At 50.4% G+C, this 25,848-nt stretch overlaps 1 protein-coding gene across 1 annotated transcript in view; it reads left to right on the forward strand.

Moving 5' to 3' along the window:
- Positions 1-25,848, forward strand: part of LOC311325894 (protocadherin-15-like) — a gene marked incomplete at both ends in the record, with an annotated part of 380,555 nt that overhangs the window by 263,237 nt on the left and 91,470 nt on the right. Inside the window, 3 exons of the mRNA XM_084458712.1 lie at positions 6,658-6,774; positions 20,415-20,555; positions 23,427-23,539. Coding sequence (XP_084314838.1) covers positions 6,658-6,774; positions 20,415-20,555; positions 23,427-23,539 — 371 coding nt within the window. The remainder of the gene's footprint in view (positions 1-6,657; positions 6,775-20,414; positions 20,556-23,426; positions 23,540-25,848) is intronic.

Here is a 25,848-nt window from a genome sequence, read left to right on the forward strand (position 1 = left end):
TAAAGGCAGGGTGTCTGTCTGACGTTATCAAACCCCTGCACCGTCGTTATCAAACCCCTGCACCGTCGTTATCAAACCCCTGCACCGTCGTTATCAAACCCCTGCACCGTCGTTATCAAACCCCTGCACCATCGTTATCAAACCCCTGCACCGTCGTTATCAAACCCCTGCACCATCGTTATCAAACCCCTGCACCGTCGTTATCAAACCCCTGCACCGTCGTTATCAAACCCCTGCACCGTTGTTATCAAACCCCTGCACCGTCGTTATCAAACCCCTGCACCGTCGTTATCAAACCCCTGCACCGTCGTTATCAAACCCCTGCACCATCGTTATCAAACCCCTGCACCGTCGTTATCAAACCCCTGCACCGTTGTTATCAAACCCCTGCACCGTTGTTATCAAACCCCTGCTCCGTCGTTATCAAACCCCTGCACCGTCGTTATCAAACCCCTGCACCGTTGTTATCAAACCCCTGCACCGTCGTTATCAAACCCCTGCACCGTCGTTATCAAACCCGTGCACCGTCGTTATCAAACCCCTGCACCGTCGTTATCAAACCCCTGCACCGTTGTTCTGAAGCAGCACACATGAATCAGATGGCGGTGATCTGACTATCCCCCCCCCCCCTGACTATCCCCCCCCCCTGTCTATCCCCCACCCCCCTGACTATCCCCCCCCCCCTGACTATCCCCCCCCCTGACTATCCCCCCCCCCTGACTATCCCCCCCCCTGTCTATCCCCCCCCCCCCTGACTATCCCCCCCCCTGACTATCCCCCCCCCTGACTATCCCCCCCCCCCCCTGACTATCCCCCCCCCCTGACTATCCCCCACCCCCCTGACTATCCCCCCCCCCCTGACTATGCCCCACCCCCCTGACTATCCCCCCCCCCCTGACTACCCCCCCCCCCCTGACTACCCCCCCCCCCCTGACTATCCCCCACCCCCCTGACTATCCCCCCCCCCCCTGACTATCCCCCCCCCCCTGACTATGCCCCACCCCCCTGACTATCCCCCCCCCCCTGACTATGCCCCCCACCCCCCTGACTATCCCCCCCCCCCCTGACTATCCCCCCCCCCCTGACTATGCCCCACCCCCCTGACTATCCCCCCCCCCCTGACTATCCCCCACCCCCCTGACTATCCCCCCCCCCCTGACTATCCCCCCCCCCCTGACTATCCCCCCCCCCTGACTATCCCCCCCCCCCTGACTATGCCCCACCCCCCTGACTATCCCCCCCCCCCCTGACTATCCCCCACCCCCCTGACTATCCCCCCCCCCTGACTATCCCCCCCCCTGACTATCCCCCCCCCCCTGACTATCCCCCACCCCCCTGACTATCCCCCCCCCCCCTGACTATCCCCCCCCCCCCTGACTATCCCCCCCCCTGACTATCCCCCCCCCCCCTGACTATCCCCCCCCCCCCTGACTATCCCCCCCCCTGACTATCCCCCCCCCCCCTGACTATCCCCCACCCCCCTGACTATCCCCCCCCCTGACTATCCCCCCCCCCCTGACTATCCCCCACCCCCCTGACTATCCCCCCCCCCTGACTATCCCCCCCCCTGACTATCCCCCACCCCCCTGACTATCCCCCCCCCCTGACTATCCCCCCCCCCCTGACTATCCCCCCCCCCCTGACTATCCCCCCCCCTGACTATCCCCCCCCCCCCTGACTATCCCCCCCCCCCCTGACTATCCCCCCCCCCCTGACTATCCCCCCCCCCTGACTATCCCCCCCCCTGACTATCCCCCCCCCCCTGACTATCCCCCCCCCTGACTATCCCCCCCCCCTGACTATCCCCCCCCCCCTGACTATCCCCCACCCCCCTGACTATCCCCCCCCCTGACTATCCCCCCCCCCCTGACTATCCCCCCCCCCCCCTGACTATCCCCCCCCCCCTGACTATCCCCCCCCCCCCCTGACTATCCCCCCCCCTGACTATCCCCCCCCCCTGACTATCCCCCCCCCTGACTATCCCCCCCCCCTGACTATCCCCCCCCCTGACTATCCCCCCCCCTGACTATCCCCCCCCCCCTGACTATCCCCCCCCCCTGACTATCCCCCCCCCCCTGACTATCCCCCCCCCCTGACTATCCCCCCCCCTGACTATCCCCCCCCCCTGACTATCCCCCCCCCTGACTATCCCCCCCCCCTGACTATCCCCCCCCCCTGACTATCCCCCCCCCCTGACTATCCCCCCCCCTGACTATCCCCCCCCCCCCTGACTATCCCCCCCCCTGACTATCCCCCCCCCCTGACTATCCCCCCCCCCCCTGACTATCCCCCCCCCCTGACTATCCCCCCCCCTGACTATCCCCCCCCCCTGACTATCCCCCCCCCTGACTATCCCCCCCCCCTGACTATCCCCCCCCCCTGACTATCCCCCCCCCTGACTATCCCCCCCCCTGACTATCCCCCCCCCCCTGACTATCCCCCCCCCTGACTATCCCCCCCCCTGACTATCCCCCCCCCCCTGACTACCCCCCCCACCCCCCTGACTATCCCCCCCCCCCTGACTATCCCCCCCCCCCTGACTATCCCCCCCCCCTGACTATCCCCCCCCCCCCTGACTATCCCCCCCCCCTGACTATCCCCCCCCCTGACTATCCCCCCCCCCTGACTATCCCCCCCCCTGACTATCCCCCCCCCCTGACTATCCCCCCCCCCTGACTATCCCCCCCCCTGACTATCCCCCCCCCTGACTATCCCCCCCCCCCTGACTATCCCCCCCCCTGACTATCCCCCCCCCTGACTATCCCCCCCCCCCTGACTACCCCCCCCACCCCCCTGACTATCCCCCCCCCCCTGACTATCCCCCCCCCCTGACTATCCCCCACCCCCCTGACTATCCCCCCCCCCTGACTATCCCCCCCCCCCTGACTATCCCCCCCCCTGACTATCCCCCCCCCTGACTATCCCCCCCCCCCTGACTACCCCCCCCACCCCCCTGACTATCCCCCACCCCCCTGACTATCCCCCCCCCCCCTGACTATCCCCCCCCCCCCTGACTATCCCCCACCCCCCTGACTATCCCCCCCCCCCTGACTACCCCCCACCCCCCTGACTATCCCCCACCCCCCTGACTATCCCCCCCCCCCTGACTACCCCCCCCCCCCCTGACTACCCCCCACCCCCCTGACTATCCCCCCCCCCCCTGACTATCCCCCACCCCCCTGACTATCCCCCCCCCCCTGACTACCCCCCACCCCCCTGACTATCCCCCACCCCCCTGACTATCCCCCCCCCCTGACTATCCCCCCCCCCTGACTATCCCCCCCCCTGACTATCCCCCCCCCCCTGACTATCCCCCCCCCCCCCCTGACTACCCCCCACCCCCCTGACCATCCCCCACCCCCCCGTCTGTGTCTGTGTTGTAAAGGTTTATTTTTTGTGAAAATGTGTGTGTGCGTGTGTCTTCGTGTGTGTGTGTATGTGTGTGTGTGTGTGTGCATAGGCGTAGTTGTAGGTATGGACGCTATGGACATGTCCATACCAAAGCCACGGAAACACAAATTGTCCCTACCAAAAAATAACACAGAGTGAAAACTGTAGTTTTTAATTACCATTCACAACTTGCGAAAGCAAAACGGTTTGGAATTAAGGCATGTTTGACAGCTGCGTTCAGCAAGCTATCCAATCAACAACGTACAGTAGCCTACTTCCCCCCCACCTCCCCTCACCTCTGTGACCCAGCGAGGCCTCGCCAGCTCAGCAGCTCACAGCACATCCAGCATCGACTGTCGGCAACAGCAGGATTTTGATTAGGCAGCAAGTAAGATTGAAGTTATTGAACAATAGGGAATAAAATATGTTGACCGGCAATTATTTTTCTGTATTATTACTAAATGCCTATTTAAACTGTAATGTCAGTGCTAGCTGGTGGTGCAGCTAGTCAGAGCTAGCTACTGTAGCTATTACCTATAACGTTAGGTCTCGTAAACGTTTGCTGAGGCAGAGATAAGGTGCTGTAATGTTGTCATAACAGTTGTCTTTAGCTAGTAATAAATCAGTTTTTGTATAACCGTTGCAAACTCCTAGGTTTGAGCAATGACTAGCTAGGTTCACTCGCCCACTGAATTGCATAACAGGCTAAACAAACGAGATGAGACGTCTGGCTTGTTTATGCAGTTCAGTTCAATAGTCCAAGTCCAGCGTAATTATGTTCATATTTCATATGCTACACAGAATAGGTTGTAGGCTACACGGAAAAGAGTGTTTCATGTCTGCAAGTAGTTTGATATTGTCAATCATTTCCCTTTTATGGTGAGTGGAGGGCAAAATGCCATCAGAAAAAAATAAGACAAAAATTGTCATTTTTGGGTCAAAGCAGCAGAAAGGCAGGACCAGGAGAGGCAGGAGATGCATCAGGGTTACAGGTGAGATTATAGTCTGACTCAACAGATTTTGTGGATAAACCTTGTCATTCGTTGTCACATTGCCCAATCAGTGGCGACGGAAATTAATCTGATTCGGCCACCACCCAGATTCAATCCAGACGACGTGAAACAACAACAACCCAGGGTGTCCCTACCAAAGCTCAAATCAAACCTATGCCACTGTGTGTGTGTGTGTGTGTGTGTGTGTGTGTGTCTGTGTGTGTGTACAATATGTGTTGTAAAGGTTGTTTTTCATGAAAGCGTCTCATGCTGTGATAGATTGTCCACTGATGTGTCACGCGGCTCCAAATTAAACCTCACAACTTTTCCTTCACATTCCACACTTCACACCCACGCACGACTAAGCCATGTGAAGGGTTTGAGAGTGTGTCTGAGAGGGATGTGCACCATGTTGTTGTTCTGTTCTCACAGGGATATGCTCCATGTTGAGGTTCTGTTCTCAGAGGAATATGCTCCACATTGAGGTTCGGTTCTCAGAGGAATATGCTCCATGTTGAGGTTCTGTTCTCTGAGGGATATGCTCCATGTTGAGGTTCTGTTCTCTGAGGGATATGCTCCATGTTGAGGTTCTGTTCTCTGAGGGATATGCTCCATGTTGAGGTTCTGTTCTCACAGGGATATGCTCCATGTTGAGGTTCTGTTCTCAGAGGAATATGCTCCACATTGAGGTTCTGTTCTCTGAGGGATATGCTCCATGTTGAGGTTCGGTTCTCTGAGGGATATGCTCCATGTTGAGGTTCTGTTCTCTGAGGGATATGCTCCATGTTGAGGTTCTGTTCTCTGAGGGATATGCTCCATGTTGAGGTTCTGTTCTCTGAGGGATATGCTCCACATTGAGGTTCTGTTCTCTGAGGGATATGCTCCATGTTGAGGTTCTGTTCTCTGAGGGATATGCTCCATGTTGAGGTTCTGTTCTCTGAGGGATATGCTCCACGTTGAGGTTCTGTTCTCTGAGGGATATGCTCCATGTTGAGGTTCTGTTCTCTGAGGGATATGCTCCATGTTGAGGTTCTGTTCTCTGAGGGATATGCTCCATGTTGAGGTTCTGTTCTCTGAGGGATATGCTCCATGTTGAGGTTCTGTTCTCTGAGGGATATGCTCCATGTTGAGGTTCTGTTCTCTGAGGGATATGCTCCATGTTGAGGTTCTGTTCTCTGAGGGATATGCTCCATGTTGAGGTTCTGTTCTCTGAGGGATATGCTTCATGTTGAGGTTCTGTTCTCTGAGGGATATGCTCCATGTTGAGGTTCTGTTCTCTGAGGGATATGCTCCATGTTGAGGTTCTGTTCTCTGAGGGATATGCTCCATGTTGAGGTTCTGTTCTCTGAGGGATATGCTCCATGTTGAGGTTCTGTTCTCTGAGGGATATGCTCCATGTTGAGGTTCTGTTCTCTGAGGGATATGCTCCATGTTGAGGTTCACTCCAGTGTGCAGTTAAGTGCCCTCGATAGTGTTTTGACATAATGCATACTACAAGTTGAAAATGTTCCAATAAGCCACCAAACTGATTTTGCTGTGTTTATTTTGTCTTTTGTGTGCTAATGGCCTCCGAACATCTCATCTGAGTCCTGAAGGACATCCACGATCAAGACTCCTCATCCTCGTCCTCTGCTCCGACTGAAAACCACTCTGTGTGCTAAATCACTCTGTGTGCTAATTGGCTTAGGGAGACGTTGATTAACTGCAGGGGAAATGTTTTTCTCTCTTCACTCTTAATGCTCTCCCGGGAGATTCACATCACAGCTCTCCAACAAAGGTGGCTTTGTGTGAGGTGAGAGGGGGAGACGGGAGTGGTTTCCCAGACAGAGACTAAGCCTGGCCAGGTGCTAAAGTTTACTCTTAAACGCTGGATCTCAATAGAAAGGGTTTTCTTTGCTTATTGTATGAGGATAAGAGAAGAGAGAAGAGATGAGGAGAGGGAAGGAGAGAAGTAAGAACAGATCAGAAGATTCTGAACAAATTCAGAATATCAAGCTGTTATCAAATGAAATCAGGCCTCTAGCCCCTAATGTTCAGTAGCAGTGACATCTTCACTAGAAACCATTCTGTTTGCAGGCAGCAGCAATGAGAACAAACCTCAAACCTAAATCAGCATCAGGTCCAGTTTGACCCTGACGGTTCCAGCTGTGATCCATCATGGAGCTCCATTCTCCTGTCCTGTCTTCTCTGCCTCCCCCGGTCTACGAGACACGAGATGCTGTTCCGTCTGGAATGCATTTGTGTATTGATGGTTTCTTTCCTGCTTTCTTCCCAGGATATGAACGACTTCTCCCCGGTGTTCAGACAGGCTCTGTTCAAGGGCCTGGTTGCCCCCAACGCTGAGAAGGGCACCGTTATCACCACCGTGTTGGCAGACGACCAGGACCCTCCTGTGAGTACCACCGACCGCATGGCAACCGCATGGTGACCTCGTGGTGACCTCATGGCGACCGGTGATCACAGTTCAGGTTGCCTCCTCTCATCTCTGCCCCAGTGACAGCGCAGGGAAAACCACTGGAGCGATTTTTGTGAAACTGTGGAAGGGTGAAGCATGGGCCAACTTAGAACCCATTACATTTTGGAGCAGATCTGAATCACGGGACCGGTCCACAGGCCGCCCAAACACGGCCAGGCCGGCCATTCATCTCCATTAAGTTTTTGGACTACGATTACGCAAGAACGACCAAACCGATTTTCATGAAATTTGGTGGAGGGGTGTATCATGCAGTAATACTGCAGTCATCCAGTAATACTAAGACTGAAATTCGACCATTGTCTGTGTTTAAATGGATGTCATTGAAGACCTGGTACCAGGATTCTGACACCGTGCTGGTACCAGGATTCTGACTCCCTGCTGGTACCAGGATTCTGACTCCCTGCTGGTACCAGGATTCTGACTCCCAGCTGGTACCAGGATTCTGACTCCCAGCTGGTACCAGGATTCTGACTCCCAGCTGGTACCAGGATTCTGACTCCCTGCTGGTACCAGGATTCTGACACCAACACAAGGCTGAGTACAGGCAATTGAAAAATCCTCTTTGGTTTTTGTAATGTGTTGCTGTACACCACTGTGCCTTCTACAGCTTTCACACTCACTGTGCCTTCTACAGCCCGTACACCACTGTGCCTTCTACAGCTTTCACACTCACTGTGTCAATATGGGACAACAAGGTCATTAGGATAAAGCAGACACACTCACAGGGAATATAATACATACTGGAGAACAAGGTGATTTTGTATTTTGTCCCCAGAATATCGGTTCGTGCGACGATTTTATTGGCAGCGCATGCAGGCTTAATACTGTATTTTGTTGCCCATGCTGAGTCAGCATTCTGCATGCTCTCTCTCTCTCTCTCTCTCTCTTCTTTCCGTTTGTTTCCAGACTGTGACTTGTTTCGGCTTCATAACAAGGACTCAGCACTGTTAAATGAGCCTTGCAGTACTGTGGTTCTCAGACTACATTGTCAGAGGACCATCAGAGGTTTCTGACAGGGTGTTGTGGTCAGTAGCCTAATCCTGGATAGCACATGTGTGTGTTCTGAAGCAGTCCTTCACCATGTGTACTACATATCCTCTCAGTATCCTAGTCAGTGTGTGAAGCGGGTGCAGCGGAGACTGCTTGGTGTTTACATGGTAAACCCTGCATGGCTCCGGAGACGGCACCTGGCTAACAGTCCTCTGTTGACCTGGATCTGGGAGCTCAAAGTGCTTTATTGACAGGATGTCTGTCACAGGCACTACTGTCAGGTGCATTAGAGCTTAGGCTAGTGTACACAGACACAAACACACACACACGCGCGCACACAGACACACACGGAGAAACGCCCAGCCGGGAGAAGGTGCTACGCAGGGCCGCGATACCAAGGCCCGGGTCGGCTGAGGGAAAACCGACGAGCAAAACATCGTCCAGTAGGTGAAGAACGAATGGGTGCCGGCATTCATTCAACAGGACCCAGCAGAAAGCCTTGGAGAGAGAATTGAAAATCTTAGGGCTGCTGTGACAGCCAAAGCCAGCCGAACCGAAAAGTACATCAGGCCGTGCCACCGGACGCCGAATAAATGCCATTGCGACGGATGGAGGGGCATCACCTTGACACGTCAGTGATATCCGCCTTGGACAGCCACGCACCCCTACCCGCAGTTTTAATGAGCTCGATGTCATTATCGACCGATGCGTAGCAGAGGGAAAACGAAGGCAGGGGTATTAGACTGTTGATGCTGGGGACACTGTTGTCGTGAGGAGCAGAAAGGTCGATGATCAACCGCTTTTTACCCGAATATTTACGCTTTGCCAAGCCGAACGGACTGATGCGCATGATTGGAAATGGCGACGAACTGTAGGGACCGATCATGAAGCCCGTCCTGATAGTAGGTGGTATTCATTCTGTTCACAACAACGCGATGGGCAGCCAGGTGAAATAGCTCCAGGCGGGTTAGCCGCGAACTTCATGCCACAACGAGAGATCTCGTCTCTGGGTGGACAGCTGCTCAACTCGCCTGGGACCAGGTCCCCTGGAGCTATTTCACCTGGCTGCCCATCGCGCTGCTGGGAACAGAATGAAGACCACCTACTAGCAAACAAAACATGTTCAGTCACAATTATACTGTTAAAACTAAGATGCCTGGATAAAATAATATGTTTTCCAACGGATATATTTGACGAAAGTAGATTAATAAGCAGGCCGATTTTCATCGCTAACTCAGAGCGGGGAGAGCCATGAACGCGCGTTTGCATTTCACATGAATGCAATCTGTTTGTGGACTACAAGAACGCGTCATTGATACCTTTGACTGTGCATGTCAAAGGTATCAATGACGCATTTTTTTCAAAGATGGCGCGGTTCAATAGGGCTTCACTTTTTCGAGCAGTCGATGAATGGAGTGACCCTATCCAGTTCTATTAATACATCCATGGCTGTGACAGCCTGCAGGGTCAGAGGGCTCCCCCAAGATACGTCATCGCTGAAATATGAAAAAAATACAGTTTTTGGCGCACAGCTTAGAAAAGCACCTTTTTCACCATGTTTTTGCCGTTTTAATATGTAAAGATGGATTAAAAAAAAAAAGTTTTGTTACAGTTTGCCTAATCATAAGCTCAGAAATGTAAATTCATAAAAAAACTCTTAAAAAATTCAACCTGCAATATACACTTTAACCTCTGAATGTGCTCAGCCCTCCCCCCTTCTCCTCCCCTTCCTTCCCTCTTTTCCTCCACCTCCTCCCCTTCCTTCCCTCTTTTCCTCCACCTCCTCCTCCTCCCCCTCCTCTGTGCTGTGAAACTCCAGGCTCTCACAGGCTACTCAGTACATACCCAGGCCTGACCAAGGCACCAGGGTCCTGGTCAGTACATACCCAGGCCTGACCAAGGCACCAGGGTCCTGGACAGTACATACCCAGGCCTGACCAAGGCACCAGGGTCCTGGACAGTACATACCCAGGCCTGACCAGGGCACCAGGGTCCTGGACAGTACATACCCAGGCCTGACCAAGGCACCAGGGTCCTGGACAGTACATACCCAGCCTGACCAAGGCACCAGGGTCCTGGACAGTACATACCCAGGCCTGACCAAGGCACCAGGGTCCTGGACAGTACATACCCAGGCCTGACCAAGGTACCAGGGTCCTGGACAGTACATACCCAGGCCTGACCAAGGCACCAGGGTCCTGGACAGTACATACCCAGCCTGACCAAGGCACCAGGGTCCTGGTCAGTACATACCCAGGCCTGACCAAGGCACCAGGGTCCTGGTCAGTACATACCCAGGCCTGACCAAGGCACCAGGGTCCAGTACATACCCAGGCCTGACCAAGGCACCAGGGTCCTGGACAGTACATACCCAGGCCTGACCAAGGCACCAGGGTCCTGGACAGTACATACCCAGGCCTGACCAAGGCACCAGGGTCCTGGACAGTACATACCCAGGCCTGACCAAGGCACCAGGGTCCTGGACAAATGTATAATTTCCAAAGGGATTTAATTAAGATAAGATGGTTATGAGATAAAAAACGACCAAGAGCTCTGATTAATCTTAATCGAAAAGGTTGTATTAAAGTCCAAAGCTTTCATTAAATATCCCTGTAGCATAATCTATATTGACCAGACCGAACAAGCACTTAAAGTGTGCATAGGGGAACACAAAACCGCCATACACACCAAGAATATGGACTATACTATGGCACGTCACTACATGGAAGCAAATCATGACTCATGTCTCCTCCCTCAAATTTGTAGGCATCGAAAAAATCCCGTTATCCACAAGAGGAGGCGACTTTATTTATAAATTGCTACGGAGGAAAAGCTTTTGGATCCCTGCGGTCCCCTTAAATGTGCATACCTACTACAAAGCTGAGTAGTAAACGCTGTGGACGAGTGTACCAGTGCAAATGGACCAGTGTACTCACTGACTCTTGACTGTTATCCTAGCAGGCTCGGGACAGGGAAAGTAGTCTCCACTGCTAACTCAACCTGCAGGGGAGCAGTGAGGGGGGGGGGGTAGGTGTGAAGGGCCCTGCACTGACAAGGGCCCCTGAGCACCACCATTATTATTATTATTATTATTATTAGTAGTATCAGTATGAGTAGTAGTAGTAGTAGTAGTAGTAGTAGTAGTAGTAGTATTATACGTAGCTTTGGGGGGCTCAATATTATATTCTTTCATGAGGCCCCAAATTTCTAACGGCGCCCCTGTACTGTATGCTTGCATCACACTGTAGTATGATAAAGATAATTACTCCTCCTAATAGTTACATCATACAATAGTACAACAGCTAGCAAGCTAAGGTTGTTTCTCCAAAAAGCAGTTTCGCTGTCTCTGGCTGTCTCTCAGCTCTGTCCCTCAGCTCTGTCCCTCAGCTCTGTCCCTCAGCTCTGTCTCTCAGCTCTGTCTATCAGCTCTGTCCCTCAGCTCTGTCTCTCAGCTCTGTCTCTGTCTCTCAGCTCTGTCCCTCAGCTCTGTCTCTGTCTCTCAGCTCTGTCTATCAGCTCTGTCCCTCAGCTCTGTCTCTCAGCTCTGTCTCTGTCCCTCAGCTCTGTCCCTCAGCTCTGTCCCTCAGCTCTGTCTCTGTCCCTCAGCTCTTTCCCTCAGCTCTGTCCCTCAGCTCTGTCCCTCAGCTCTGTCTCTGTCCCTCAGCTCTGTCCCTCAGCTCTGTCTCTGTCCCTCAGCTCTGTCTCTCAGCTCTGTCTCTGTCCCTCAGCTCTGTCCCTCAGCTCTGTCCCTCAGCTCTGTCCCTCAGCTCTGTCTCTCAGCTCTGTCCCTCAGCTCTGTCTCTCAGCTCTGTCTCTCAGCTCTGTCCCTCAGCTCTGTCTCTGTCCCTCAGCTCTGTCCCTCAGCTCTGTCCCTCAGCTCTGTCCCTCAGCTCTGTCCCTCAGCTCTGTCCCTCAGCTCTGTCTCTGTCCCTCAGCTCTGTCCCTCAGCTCTGTCCCTCAGCTCTGTCTCTGTCCCTCAGCTCTGTCTCTCAGCTCTGTCCCTCAGCTCTGTCTCTGTCCCTCAGCTCTGTCCCTCAGCTCTGTCCCTCAGCTCTGTCTATGTCCCTCAGCTCTGTCTCTGTCCCTCAGCTCTGTCCCTCAGCTCTGTCCCTCAGCTCTGTCTATGTCCCTCAGCTCTGTCTCTGTCCCTCAGCTCTGTCTCTGTCCCTCAGCTCTGTCCCTCAGCTCTGTCTCTCAGCTCTGTCCCTCAGCTCTGTCTCTCAGCTCTGTCTCTGTCCCTCAGCTCTGTCCCTCAGCTCTGTCCCTGTCCCTCCTCAGCTTCCTGGCCACACGCCTGCTGCCAGCCACCTCTCCTCCAAGTTCAACTTCTACCTGTTGTTGCACAATGGGCCTCATTCACCAATATCTTCCTAAGATCCCTACTACAATGTCTTCCTAAGAACGTTTTTAAAGAAAGCTCCCGTCTGATTCACGACGTGTTCGTAAACCGCTGGATGGGGTCGCACCTGCCTTCTCCTAATGATGAATCCCATGGTTTCGCAAATTGAATGCGCATGGCCATGCACACAAATGAGTAACGGTTCCCTCCCCGCCAGCTCCACACACAGACATGCAACTAAAGGCTCATGCGCAGATGTCACTTCTCTATGAATACCGGTCATCCGAGCCCTCAACTCTGCAGGTCGGTAGCATAATGGTTAAGGCAGGGTTGTGTCAGGTGCGTTGGCAAGTTAGAGGACGCAAGGTTGATTCCAGCGTGGATAATCGAAATCAGATTTGTATTAAGCCCTGCTTTATGGGCCGGTGGTTAACCCCCCCGCCCCCCCCCCGCAATTTTTTTTTTATTAGGGCTAATATTAGGGCTGTCAGTTTAACACGTTAATTTGATTTATTAATTATGCAAACATTCATGCGTTAATCAAATTAATCACATTCATCAATTTCATGCCACATAATTGCCTGATTTAACATTATTGAAGCGACAAACTTAATTTGGACCTGAATGACCCCGAAGGCTACGTCGCATATGTCACGCGAAAGCATCATTACGGAAAGTTTACCTTCAAAAAACTCTCAGGTGTCACAGTTTGTTCAGTTCACGTTCAGGTTAAAAATCAGCTCCTATAAATCAACGGTAATCCCGTCTGAAAATGCCTCTAACAAGAGTCTCTATCAGTGGTCAAAAGAATTCGCTCCTTCCAGTCGACCCCTCGGCCACCATCTCACATGAACCTGTAATACAGTGCACGTCTCCTCAGCCACCATCTCACATGAACCTGTAATACAGTGCACGTCTCCTCGGCCACCATCTCACATGAACCTGTAATACAGTGCACGTCTCCTCGGCCACCATCTCACATGAACCTGTAATACAGTGCACGTCTCCTCAGTCACCATCTCACATGAACCTGTAATACAGTGCACATCTCCTCAGTCACCATCTCACATGAACCTGTAATACAGTGCACATCTCCTCAGTCACCATCTCACATGAACCTGTAATACAGTGCACATCTCCTCAGTCACCAGGCCACGACAGGAACCTTCATTCAGCTGTGAGATGACCGCTGCCGTGACATAGACAAACATGTAATGTCTTTGAATAGAGATATCTTCATTTGGGGGCTTTTGCCAGCAAAAAACGGATATGCAATCAATTTGTGATTAATTAGATTAATTAATTACGGATCATGTAATTAATTAGATTATTTTTTGAATAGTTTGACAGCCCTAGTATAAATACATATATATCGGCCCCAAAGTGGGTCAGCCTACCAGGCATTTGCCAGATTACCAGTCCATCCCTGCCTGTTTAATTTAATGATCTCACTTGTTTAGACTTCTATGTTGGGCAGTGTAGGCCTACAGAACCATATTGTCACCTTCTTAAATTAATGGCCTATGTCATATTTTTTATGTTTTTCAGAAAACACAAAAAACAAAATGGCCTCAAGGGGGCCATGGGTCAACATACTGTAAAGGTATAGGTTGACATCGGCCATTATACTATCAGGGTAGGAGCAGTGTGATGTTTCAATTGAGGATGTAGTCAATTTTACCAGAAGTGGCCAGCACCATGAAGAAATGACTCAGGCAACAACAACAAAAAATCATCAAAAATGACTTAGGTCATTATTTTAAGAAGGTGCCAATATTGTAAAGATGAATTGCATTTGGGACTAAAATGTATGCCATTGTTTATTTATTATTAATGCGTGCTCCAGCTTTCTTTGTTCTGGGTAGTCCAGTGAAAATGCCCAGGTAAACAGCTTTTGATTCATGTATTGTCTTCTGCTGTTGAGCACCAAACCACACTGGGCTTTATTTGTTGGGCTTTCATTAATGGCTTTCACTGTAGTGATGGTCCCAGCAGGCATCATGTGGGATGAATCTGTGAGTAACATAGATACAGGCTCATGTAGTGAGAAGTAATGTAGCTGATAGTGAGGGTCCTAGTGAGAGATCATGACTATGTAGATAGCCTAGGTGTTATGGGAGCTACAGCATGACGGGTGAAGTCTAATTTTCTAAGATGTGGTTGAGATTTCAAAGTCCTAGACATACTGTAAATACAGTAGGACCATCTTACACCAATCCTGACCTGGTGCCTTTAGCAGTGTACATCGGTTCAGTGACAGGAGTCCACCATGGGTGGAACTGTGATTAATGCCAGGTGTTCACCATGGGCTGCCGGACTGTGCTAGAGAAAGGTGGTTATAGGACAAAAGGCAGGGCTGTACATTCACTTTTTTAGCACATAGCACTGGTGCTACAGGGGCTGATAGTTCTGTAGCACAGAGCCAGAAAGTTGTAGCACAGAGCCAGAAAGTTGTAGCACAGGTATAAAATGTCCATTATCACCTCTACTGAACACAAGTTATGCAGTTCATCACTTAAAACCACCCGGAAAGGGATGTTACTGTACGTATACAATATGAAATGATAACAAATGTTTTCAGACAAGCATCTTTAGGTTTTCCCGGCTTTTGATTTTGCGGTGTCTTCATGATTTGGGTTATCTTTCTTTTTCATTCATAATTTCAACATCTTTGTCCTTTGCTCGTTTGTTTTGGTTTTTCTCTATGATCTGAACAAAGAACCAGTGTTTCCTGTGGAATTGATCTCTTGGTGTAGTGGTGCCAAGCTGAAGACAGACAAAATAAGGAGGATTTCTATACCAAAGCGGGGGTCTGGGTGTGCTCCCCCAAAAAAGTTTCTGAGACCTAGTTTCCTGTATTCTGGTGATTTTTAAAGAATGGAAATAACAAAATCGTGAGACATATAATTGAAAAGTATACTGAAACAGCATGTTAAACCTACATGAAATATGCTTTCTTTAATTTTGAGTTATAGGGTGAGAATAATAGATCATGTTTTATTAATATGCCCACTGATGCTTAACTGCATACTAATTCCTTCTAAATCATAACTCTTTCTAATCTCTCATCCTGCCCTGTCCCCTTCCTTCTCCTCTCTCTCCTCCTGCTCTCCTCTCAACAACCTCTATCCTCTCTCACCTGTCCCCTTCCTTCTCCTCTCTCTTCTCCTGCTCTCCTCTCAACAACCTCTATCCTCTCTCACCTGTCCCCTTCCTTCTCCTCTCTCTTCTCCTGCTCTCCTCTCTCACCTGTCCCTCCACTCTGTGCTGGTCCTGTCTTCTCCTACCACAAGCAATGCCTTTTTTACATGGCTTACATAAATAATAGGCTAGATTAGGCTACGCTTAACTGATATTTCGTTACATTTGCTGTTGCTTTGACTGGCCCTTTTAGGTGGCTGGAGGAACATTAACGCAAGTTAGCGTCGTTAAACTTTCGGTTCAGCTAGCCAAAAAGACGATCGCTCAATCAGTCAGTCAGGGCAGCGCCTCTGATTCGCATGTTGTAGGTAGTCACGCTTATGGTGTGGGCCGTCTCCTTGACAAATGATGCTTGCTGACTGACAGGCAGCAGCGCATACGCTACATAGATGGATGCTTCGCTTCGGCTCAAACATAGGCTAGGCTACTGGGTGTAGCTCCACGTCGTGTTTCTACACTGTATTTTTTAGATAACTAGATATTTATCACAGTTCAACTACAGACTATTTTGTACTTGTCCGATCAGACAACTGCAAGAGGCTCTTGCCTGAACAGAGTTTACTGGTCAGGGGGAAGCTATAGGCTAGCCTCAAGCCCCCATGATTCGAAATCTAAAGTGAAGCCCTATTGAACCGCGCCATCTTGGCTAAATTTGTAGTCATTTGGCTATTTCCGGTGACTTTTGTACTTGCGCAGTTGTGCTTTTCTGTCCTACGCGCGTCCACGAACAAGTTCACGTTTATGTGAAATGCAATGAAATGAAAACCGGCTTGCATATTAACCGGTTTTTGTCAAATATATCCATTGGAGACATTATTTTTTTGATCTAGGCATCTTAGTTTTAACAGGTTAATTATAGCTGAACATGTTTTGTTTGCTAGTAGATGGTATTCATTCCGTTTGCGATAACGTTATTGCAGCCAGGCTAAATTCCTCCAGGGAGCCAGTGACAGGCGAGTTGAAGAGCTTCACTCCCCGCCAGCAAGAGCTTTGGCCGCTGCTACCGCATCTCGGATAACCCGCTGAGTTCGTGGCTGCTATTTCACATTCGCCCTTGATCAATCCCAATACCGATCCATGGTAATAATGAATCAATCGTTCAGAACTTGGAGGGGCGTGATTGGGAGGCATGGCCACCACGATCTGAACCCGAGTGGTGTTTTGTTGTTGGACTTCTGTGCTAGTCACGGTTTGTCCATAACAAACACCATGTTCGAACACAAGGATGCCCATAAGTACACCTGGCATCAGAACACCTTAGGCCGAAGGTCGATGATCGATTTCGTTATCGTATCATCTGATCTGAGGCCATGCGTTTTGGACACTCGGGTAAAGAGAGGGGCAGAGCTGTCCACTGATCACCATCTGGTGGTGAGCTGGTTTCGATGGCGGGGGAAACTTCTGGACAGACCTGGAAAACCCAAGCGTGTAGTGAGGGTGAACTGGGAACGTCTGGAGGAAGAGCCTGTCCGGAGAGATTTCAATTGCCACCTCCGGCGGAGCTTCTCAGGCATCCCTGTGGAGGTTGGGGACATCGAGCATGAGTGGTCGGTGTTCAAAGCCTCCATTGCTGAAGCTGCGGCTGGGAGCTGTGGCCTGAGGGCCATAGGTACCTCAAGGGGCGGTAACCCTCGTACACCGTAGTGGACAGCGGTGGTGAGGGAAGCCGTCCGACTGAAGAAGGAGGCCTTCCGGGTTATGTTAGCCCGGATGACCCCAGAAACAGTTGCAGGGTATCGACTGGCCCGGAGGGCTGCGGCTTCGGCCGTGACCAAGGCAAAGCAGCGGGTGTGGGAGGAGTTCGGAGAAATCATGGAGAAGGACTTTCGGTCGGCACCAAAGTGTTTCTGGAAGACCATCAGACACCTCAGGAAGGGAAAGCGGGGGACCATCCAAGCTGTATACAGCAAGGAGGGGACACTGCTGACCTCAACTGAGGAGGTTGTTGAGCGTTGGAAGGAGCACTTTGAGGAACTCCTGAACCCGACTAATCCACCCTCTACGATCGAGGCAGAGCCGGAGGATGATGGGGGGTCATCAATGTCCTTGGAGGAGGTCACTGAGGTAGTCAAACAACTCCACAGTGGCAGAGCCCCAGGGACTGATGAGATCCGTCCAGAAATGCTGAAGGCGCTGGGTGTAGAGGGGCTGTCTTGGTTGACACGCCTCTGTAACATTGCGTGGAAGTCTGGGTCAGTGCCGAAGGAGTGGCAGACTGGGGTGGTGGTCCCAATTTTCAAAAAAGGGGACCAGAGGGTGTGTGCGAATTATAGAGGCATCACATTACTCAGCCTCCCAGGGAAAGTTTACTCCAAGGTGCTGGAAAGGAGGGTCCGGCCGATAGTCGAACCTCAGATCGAAGAGGAACAATGTGGATTTCGTCCTGGTCGTGGAACTACCGACCAGCTCTTCACTCTCGCAAGGATCTTGGAGGGGGCTTGGGAGTTTGCCCAACCTGTCTACATGTGTTTTGTGGACTTGGAGAAGGCTTACGACCGGGTCCCCTGAGAGGTCTTGTGGAGGGTTATGCGGGAGTATGGGGTGAGGGGGTCCCTACTTAGAGCCATCCAATCCCTGTACACCCAGAGCGAGAGCTGTGTCCGGGTCCTCGGCAGTAAGTCGTCTGCCTTTCCGGTGGGTGTTGGCCTCCGCCAGGGCTGCGCTTTGTCACCAATCCTGTTTGTGATTTTCATGGACAGGATATCGAGGCGTAGCCGGGGGGAGGTGGGTTTGCAGTTCGGTGAGCTGGGGATCACGTCACTGCTTTTTGCAGATGATGTGGTCCTGATGGCATCAGCTGCCTGCGACCTCCAGCACTCTCTGGATAGGTTCACAACTGAGTGTGAAGCGGCTGGGATGAGAATAAGCACTTCTAAATCTGAGGCCATGGTTCTCAGCAGGAAACCGGTGGCCTGTCCGCTCCGAGTAGGAAATGAGTCCTTACCCCAAGTGAAGGAGTTCAAGTATCTGGGGGTCTTGTTCACGAGTGAGGGAACCATGGAGAGGGAGTTTGGCCGGAGAATCGGAGCAGCTGGTGCGGTTCTGCAGTCGCTATACCGCACTGTTGTGACGAAAAGAGAGCTGAGCCAAAAGGCAAAGCTCTCGATCTACCGGTCTATCTTCGTCCCCACCCTCACCTATGGTCATGAAGGATGGGTCATGACCGAATGAACGAGATCACGGATACAAGCGGCCGAAATGAGTTTTCTCCGGAGGGTGGCTGGGGTCTCCCTGAGAGATCGGTTGAGAAGTTCAGTCATCCGGGAGAGACTCGGAGTAGAGCCGCTGCTCCTTTGCGTCGAAAGGAGCCAGTTGAGGTGGTTCGGGCATCTAGTGAGGATGCCTCCTGGGCGCCTCCCTAGGGAGGTGTTCCAGGCGTGTCCGGCTGGGAGGAGGCCGCGGGGTAGACCCAGGACTAGGTGGCGGGACTACATCTCCGCACTGGCCTGTGAGCGGCTAAAGATTCCCCAGGCAGAGCTGGTTGATGCTGCTAGGGAAAGGGATGTCTGGGGCCCCCTGCTGGAGCTGCTGCCTCCGCGACCCGACCCTGGATAAGCGGATGAAGATGATGATGATGATCGTTCAGATATAGGTTGGGTTCCGGTGCATAGTTGAAATGGTAGTGGGATACGGTGATAAACTGGAGTTTTCATTTGACATCAATTATTAGCCTTTCCCAGAAATGGACAGAAACTGGATATTTTTTAGAATAACAGGAATTTATTCACATGGAAAGGAGTTGATATGTAGGCATAACGATGAAACGATACACTGCCATTCAACAATCCACAATAATGAGCCTACATGGTTAAGTTTGGGTGTTTTCAGTCAACGTTGGCGTTGACCGCTTCTAGCTTCCATATGGATAGCCTAAGGTTAGAGAGATAAATGTAGGTTATGTTAATAAAGCTAACAATGATGTGGTAAAATGCATGCAGCACTGCCGATCTGAAAGATTGATTCATTATTACCATGGATCGGTATTGGGATTGATCAAGGGTGAATGTGAAATAGCAGCCACGAACTCAGCGGGTTATCCGAGATGCGGTAGCAGCGGCCAAAGCTCCTGCTGGCGGGGAGTGAAGCTTTTCAACTTGCCTGTCACTTGCTCCCTGGAGGAATTTAGCCTGGCTGCAATAACGTTATCGCAAACGGAATGAATACCATCTACTAGCAAACAAAACATGTTCAGCTATAATTAACCTGTTAAAACTAAGATGCCTGGATAAAAAAATAATGTCTCCAATGGATATATTTGACAAAAACAGGTTAATATGCAAGCCGGTTTTCATTGCTCAATCAAAGCGGGGAGAACCGGGAACGTGCGTCTACATTTCGTGAACTTGTTTGTGGACGCGCGTAGGCCAGAAAAGCACAGCTGCGCAAGTACAAAAGTCACCGGAAAGCCAGAAAGTACAAAGTCACCGGAAATAGTCAAATGACTACAAATTTGCCAAGATGGCGCGGTTCAATAGGGCTTCATTTGTGATAGCGGTCAGTGAATGGAGTGGCTGTATCCAGTTATATTAATACATCCATGGCTAGCCTACATGACTGCTCTCACTTCATTTCACCTCACTCGTCCTCCCGGCTTCAACACGGAAAAAAAACGCTAACGTTACATACAAGCGGCTCGCTGTCTGTCGCACGCGTGCTACAGGGCAAATTAATTAATTGCACAGACATTTTTTTTCATAGCACATATGTCGCAATGTACAGCCCTGACAAAAGGTGATGCAAATTCGATGCAAAAATATGACTTTATTGAATTGTATTTAAAAAAATAATTTTTTTTCGGCACGGTCATATTCAGGCTCCGTGCCGAACTTTTGGTCTTTTTTAACAATTCAATAAAGTAATTTGCATCGAAGAAGTTTGAGTGTGCGGCATCACCTTTTGTCCTATGTTTACTGCTGCTGCCAGCACCTCAAGACAGTAGGTGTGCGTTCCCTCTTTTTCACTACTAGAGAAAGGTGGTTAGAAATCCAACCTGCTGAAATGGCCTCCTTGTTTCTGTCCACTCCAGGGCACGCCGGCCAGTTTTGTGCGTTACAGAGTGGACCTGGACCAATCTCCTTACAGCGGAAGCATCTTTGACGTGGAAGCTGAGTCAGGGAGGGTCGTCACCAAGGTCAACCTCAACGAGGAGCCCAGCGTCACCTTTCGGGTGAGTGATGAGGAGGAGGAGGATGGACAGGGAGTCTACTGTACCTTGTCCCTGTCTTAAAAATAAATCAATCAATCAAGATATTCTTTCTTGTGCCTCTGAAATGCTGGCTGTATCTCTTTCCCTGGTCTAATAAGTGTTTTGTTCTGTTAGCACTGGTTGATACTAGCCATGGGTCAGGGATGTCCAGACAGAACTAAACCAGGCCAGGCCCAGCTTGGCTTATGAGCGTGGCTGGCTTGTTTCTGTCCAGGACTGGTAGGACGGAAGCTAGTCATGCCACTGAAATAACTGTGAATTGAAATGACATGAAATGATGTCTGATAAATTTAGATGGGTCTTGTCACCTGGAAACATCAGTTCCAATGCTTCCAATGCTAATCCAGCACAATGAGAGTGAGATAGCCAGTTAGCTCATGAGCTCACAACAACTAGCAGCAGCTTCCATAACATTAATGGTAGTGGTCAGTGGCTAAAGCAGTTCCACTGATGATTCCTATAATGTTAGCTATTTTTCTGCAATTGGTTCAACTTCTGTTTCTGGACAAAGGTAAGTGATAAACCCAGATAACACAAGGCTAGTGGACCTACAGCAGGTCCCCGATGGATGAGTTGGCAGACCTCCGGCGGAATAAAACACAAGGCTAGCGGACCTACAGCGGATCCCTGATGGATGCTCCACCACCATTCCACCGGTAGTTAATTGTCTATATCCTAGGCCCATTGGCCGTGGGGTCCATGGCGTGGTGGCGAGACTCCGCCCCCTCTAGGGGCTGAGTTGTGGGATCCATGGCGTGGATAGGGGCGTAATGGCAAGACTCCGCCCCCACGTGTCATATTGGGTCGGGGGCTGTGGAGCCCTCTCTGGGCTACCCACCTGCCCCCACTGGTGAAGACAAGTGTGTCTCTAGCTACTCAGGGGCTGAGTTGTGGGCTCCGTGGCGTGGATAGTGGCGTGATGGCGAGACTCCGCCCCCTCCGGTCAGAGCTGGTCGTGGACAGTGTACCTCTCTCCGGGCCACCCACCTGCCCCCACCAGTGAAGACCCTGTGTCTCTAGCCCACTCAAGGGCTGAGTTGTGGGGTCCATGGCGTGGACAGTGGCGTGGTGACAAGACTCCGCCCCCTCACGTCATATTGGGTCGGGGGCTGTGGACCCCTCTCTGGGCTACCCACCTGCCTCCACCGGTGAAGACAAGTGTGTCTCTAGCCCACTCAGGGGTTGCTGCCCTCCTGTGGCCGAAAACGGTAAATGCTTTTGTGGTAGCAACAGAACTGCAGGTCAACAACGGGGCAGAGGCAGCCAGGGAGGGAAGCAGGGAGGGACAACTACTGGACATTTGCTATTCTAGGTGCGCTGGCTTACAGCCACACACAAAAATAGTCAATTTGGAAGGAACAAGCAGGAGGCCGCGATTCCATCTGCCTTTGTGACTAGCTGGAAATATGCCCGTTTCTACAAGGTCCGCCATATTGTACGTTCCACAGAGTGGTACACATGCACACCCACAGAAACTCATACCAACACACACACAACACGCGCAGAAGGTTGTCAGAGAGAGTTGCAGTGACCTTAGTGTGGCGTAACCGTGGCAGTGAGCAAAGAGCTGGTGTTGAGTGATAATGCTAATGAAGACAACTATCTCAGGCTTCTTCAGACTGTCAGCCCAAAACCCATGTTTGGCATATCCCGATTGGAATCAGATTGATTTTTATCATGTCTGAACAGCAAAAAAATAAAATTCACATTCATCGGTGTAATGCATTTCAAATCCTTTTCTAAAGACTAAAGATATGTCTCAGTCTGGACGCTCTCAGCCTGGTTTTTCCAGACCCAATACACAAAAACGTGAAGATCTGAGGAGGGAAACTGAGCTTGCGTCATCAGGATGGCGATGCCAAGGCTGACAAAACATTGCAAAATGTTTATTGAAACAGAAATGGTGGTGGGCTGGGTGTTACACAAGCATTGCAACTATGATATGAAAAGGTGTGGCAGGGTTTATATATCAGTCTGCTGATTGGGTAACAACTTTGACACACCCACTAAACGAGAGAAAACCTACCTCAAAGCCCATTTCACACCATTTTTCACGTTTCGAGGAAACATGTCGTTCAACCCGGAAACCATAGAAATTGAACTCACCCCAGGCTAGGACGCTTATTGTTATTTGCAACGCACGAGTGTGCATGTTGATGACTTCTCTATCATACATGCAAAACTGGAAAAATACAAACAGCTGGCGTGAGGTGATAATACAGCAGAGAACAGCAGCACCAACGGTGACACCAGCATGTCTCATTTTCTTAATTACAAGCTGTAATTAACAAACACGAAACCAAACACATCAGTGACCAAGTAGACACCTACGCCTTGATGCTAAATGTATGCTTCAATATATATTGAGGAAGTTATTTGAATAGTTTCTAGTTTTAAGCACATTGGCTCTCATGGAAATGGCATAGTACACATGTGCAATAGGCGTGCGTTAGTATAGCAACCAATGCAGATAGGTCAACAATGTCTGAATACAATTTTCTCTCTCTCTCTCTCGCTCTTTCTTTATCTATCTACTTGTTCTCTCTCTCTCTCTATCTATATCTCTCCATGTCTCTACCTATATCACTCTTTTTCTATCACTCTCTCTCTCTCTCTGGTCTGTGTGCTAGATTCATGCGTGCTCCCTGCGTGTCAGGTACCTGATCTCCCACTCTCTTGGTGAAAGCCTGCATTCTTTATTATCATGCAAATCATGTCTTCACAACCAGTCTGGCAAGGAAATTGATTTGATTCAATGTGTTTCTGTGTGCCTGTGTGTGTGTGCGTGCGTGCGTGCGTGCGTACGTGTGTGTGTGTGTTTTCCTGGCCCAGCTGGTGGTGATAGCCTATGATGATGGGGAGCCAGTGAAGTTCAACAGCACCCTGGTGGAGATCACGGTCCTGCAACCTTCGCGCATCCCTATCTTCACCCAGGAGGAATACAGGTAGGCTGGACACATGCGCACACACACACAGAGAAGTAATTCCATGATAAAACCCTAAAACCATGTTTTACCATGTTTACAACAGTGACGATTGCTCCTATATGCCAGGGTAAGCCTAGCATACCCATACCAAATGGTAAAACTTGATTTTTGCGCCATCGACTTCCAGACTGTTTTTGTGTGTGGCTGTAAGCCAGCGAACCTAGGATAGCAAATGTCCGGTTGTCACTCCCTCCCTGGCTTCCTCCATCCCGTTGTTGACCTGCAGTTCTATGTTGCTACCACAAGAGGCAGTGGCCCCAGAACATCAAAAGATCTATGACACCTCAGGCTTCCCAGATATTCTATGGCTTGGTGGTTATGGAGTTCATGGCGTTCTTATCTGTGATGATGAGATTCTCTCTGAGTGATAGGGGGAGGGGTGACGGCTTGTTCTCAAGTTTTCTCACTGTTTTCCAAAAGGAGTTGGGATTGGAGCTGCACAGCGTAAATTGCTCCTTATAGTACCCAGATTTGGCCTGACGTACAGCTTGGGTGGCCTTGTTTCGGAGCTGACGGAGTTTGAGGCACTCCATGGCAGACTTTGATAGTCCATGGCAGACTTTGATAGTCCATGGCAGACTTTGATAGTCCATGGCAGACTTTGATAGTCCATGGCAGACTTTGATAGTCCAGCTTTGCGCCAGGCATTATTTTTTTGGCTTTAGGAGCACTGTCAACTCGTGAGTGAACCAGGGACTGTCAATTTTTCACCCGTTGTTTTTTGAATGGGGCATGCTTGTTGACCACAGCACTAAACAGGTCTCTGAACAGTAGCCATGCGTTGTCCACAGTGGGAACCAGGCTGACTCTGTTCCAGGTTATGTTGGCCAGGTCATGTAAAAATGCTTTAGGATGAAAGTATTTCAGAGAGCGCTTGGAGTTGATAATGACGGGCTGTTTTGCAGAGACATTTTTACGAATACATGCAATGAAACAGTGGTCGCTGAGATCATTGCAGAAAACGCTAGATTGGTACATGTGAGGAGAATTGGTAAGAATCACATCTAACAGAGTAGCCTTATCAGGAGGGTTGGAGTTAACCCGGGAGGGTGGGTAAGGATCTGGTGGAGATTTAGGGAGTCAAGCTGCTGCATCACCTTCTCAGGGGGATTGAGCATATCCCAATTGAGGTATCCCAGTAGAACAAGCTCAGATCTAGTGAATGGAGCCAATGCACTACTTAAGGCCTCTAGAGTACATGCAGGTGCTGATGGTGGTCGATAACAGCCAGCCACTGTAAGGGAGAAGTTGTTTGATAGCATAATTTTGATAACAAGTAGATCAAACTGTTTAGGGATGGACTTGGCCAAAACTACTGTACAATGCAGATGTTCTTTGGAGAAAATTGCTACCCCCCCTCCCTTGGATGACCTATCCTGTCGGAATAGATTGTAACCTGGTAAGGGTGTCTCAGGATAGGAGACTGATTTACAAAGCCAAGTCTCAGTGAGAACAAGGACCTCAGGATTTGAGGACTCTACCCATACTTTGAGCTGGTCCATTTTTGGCACTAGGCTTCTTACATTGACATGCAAAAATCCCAAGTTTTTTCTGGCACAAGAATCGTTAAAGCATAGATCGTTTGACTCCAGACTAGCAATAGGGGAAGCATTGACAGGACCAGGGTTGACATGAACATTACCAGATATTATAAGTAGCAAAACAATCAGAACACGGCATAGAGGTTGAAGCATTGTGTCGGCGTTTGATAGTTGCAGGCAGATTAGATGGTAACAGAATCGCGTTGCGGAGCAAACTCATAACATGGCATGATGACAGAGGCGGGATAGTAGAGTGAGTGTTTGGTGTTAGTCCAAGATACGTTGTTAACAACAAGGAAACCATGTCTCTTGTGTGCGCAAACATAGTCCATTTCGCGTTTGGGTAAACGAGGGGGGTCGCAAAGTTCATTTTCACGCGCAATAGATGAGGAGAACGAGATGACAAGGAGAAATGCAAAGAGAACGCTGGACAGACTGAGGCGCGCCATACTTAGTCCAAACAGGGAGTAGCCTATACACTGAAAGCACAGTTCCATTCATCCAAATATATCACCAGTCCTGATAAAATAGATCGCACTCACCCAGTCTGGCAGTTCTCAATAGTCCATAGTCCACAGAGAAGGGTAACGTTAGCAAGTAGCCAACTGTGGCTAGCTAGCCAAAGTCAGGTGGATTGACAGGAGAGAGAGAAGCTGCCCAACCTGGCACAAGCTAGCCAGCTAGGGGACTGGCTAGTCGGGGGGTAATGGGAGCAAGAGACAGCAA

Source organism: Borostomias antarcticus (assembly GCF_949987555.1).
Source record: "Borostomias antarcticus genome assembly, chromosome: 25".
Lineage (NCBI taxonomy): Eukaryota > Metazoa > Chordata > Actinopteri > Stomiiformes > Stomiidae > Borostomias > Borostomias antarcticus.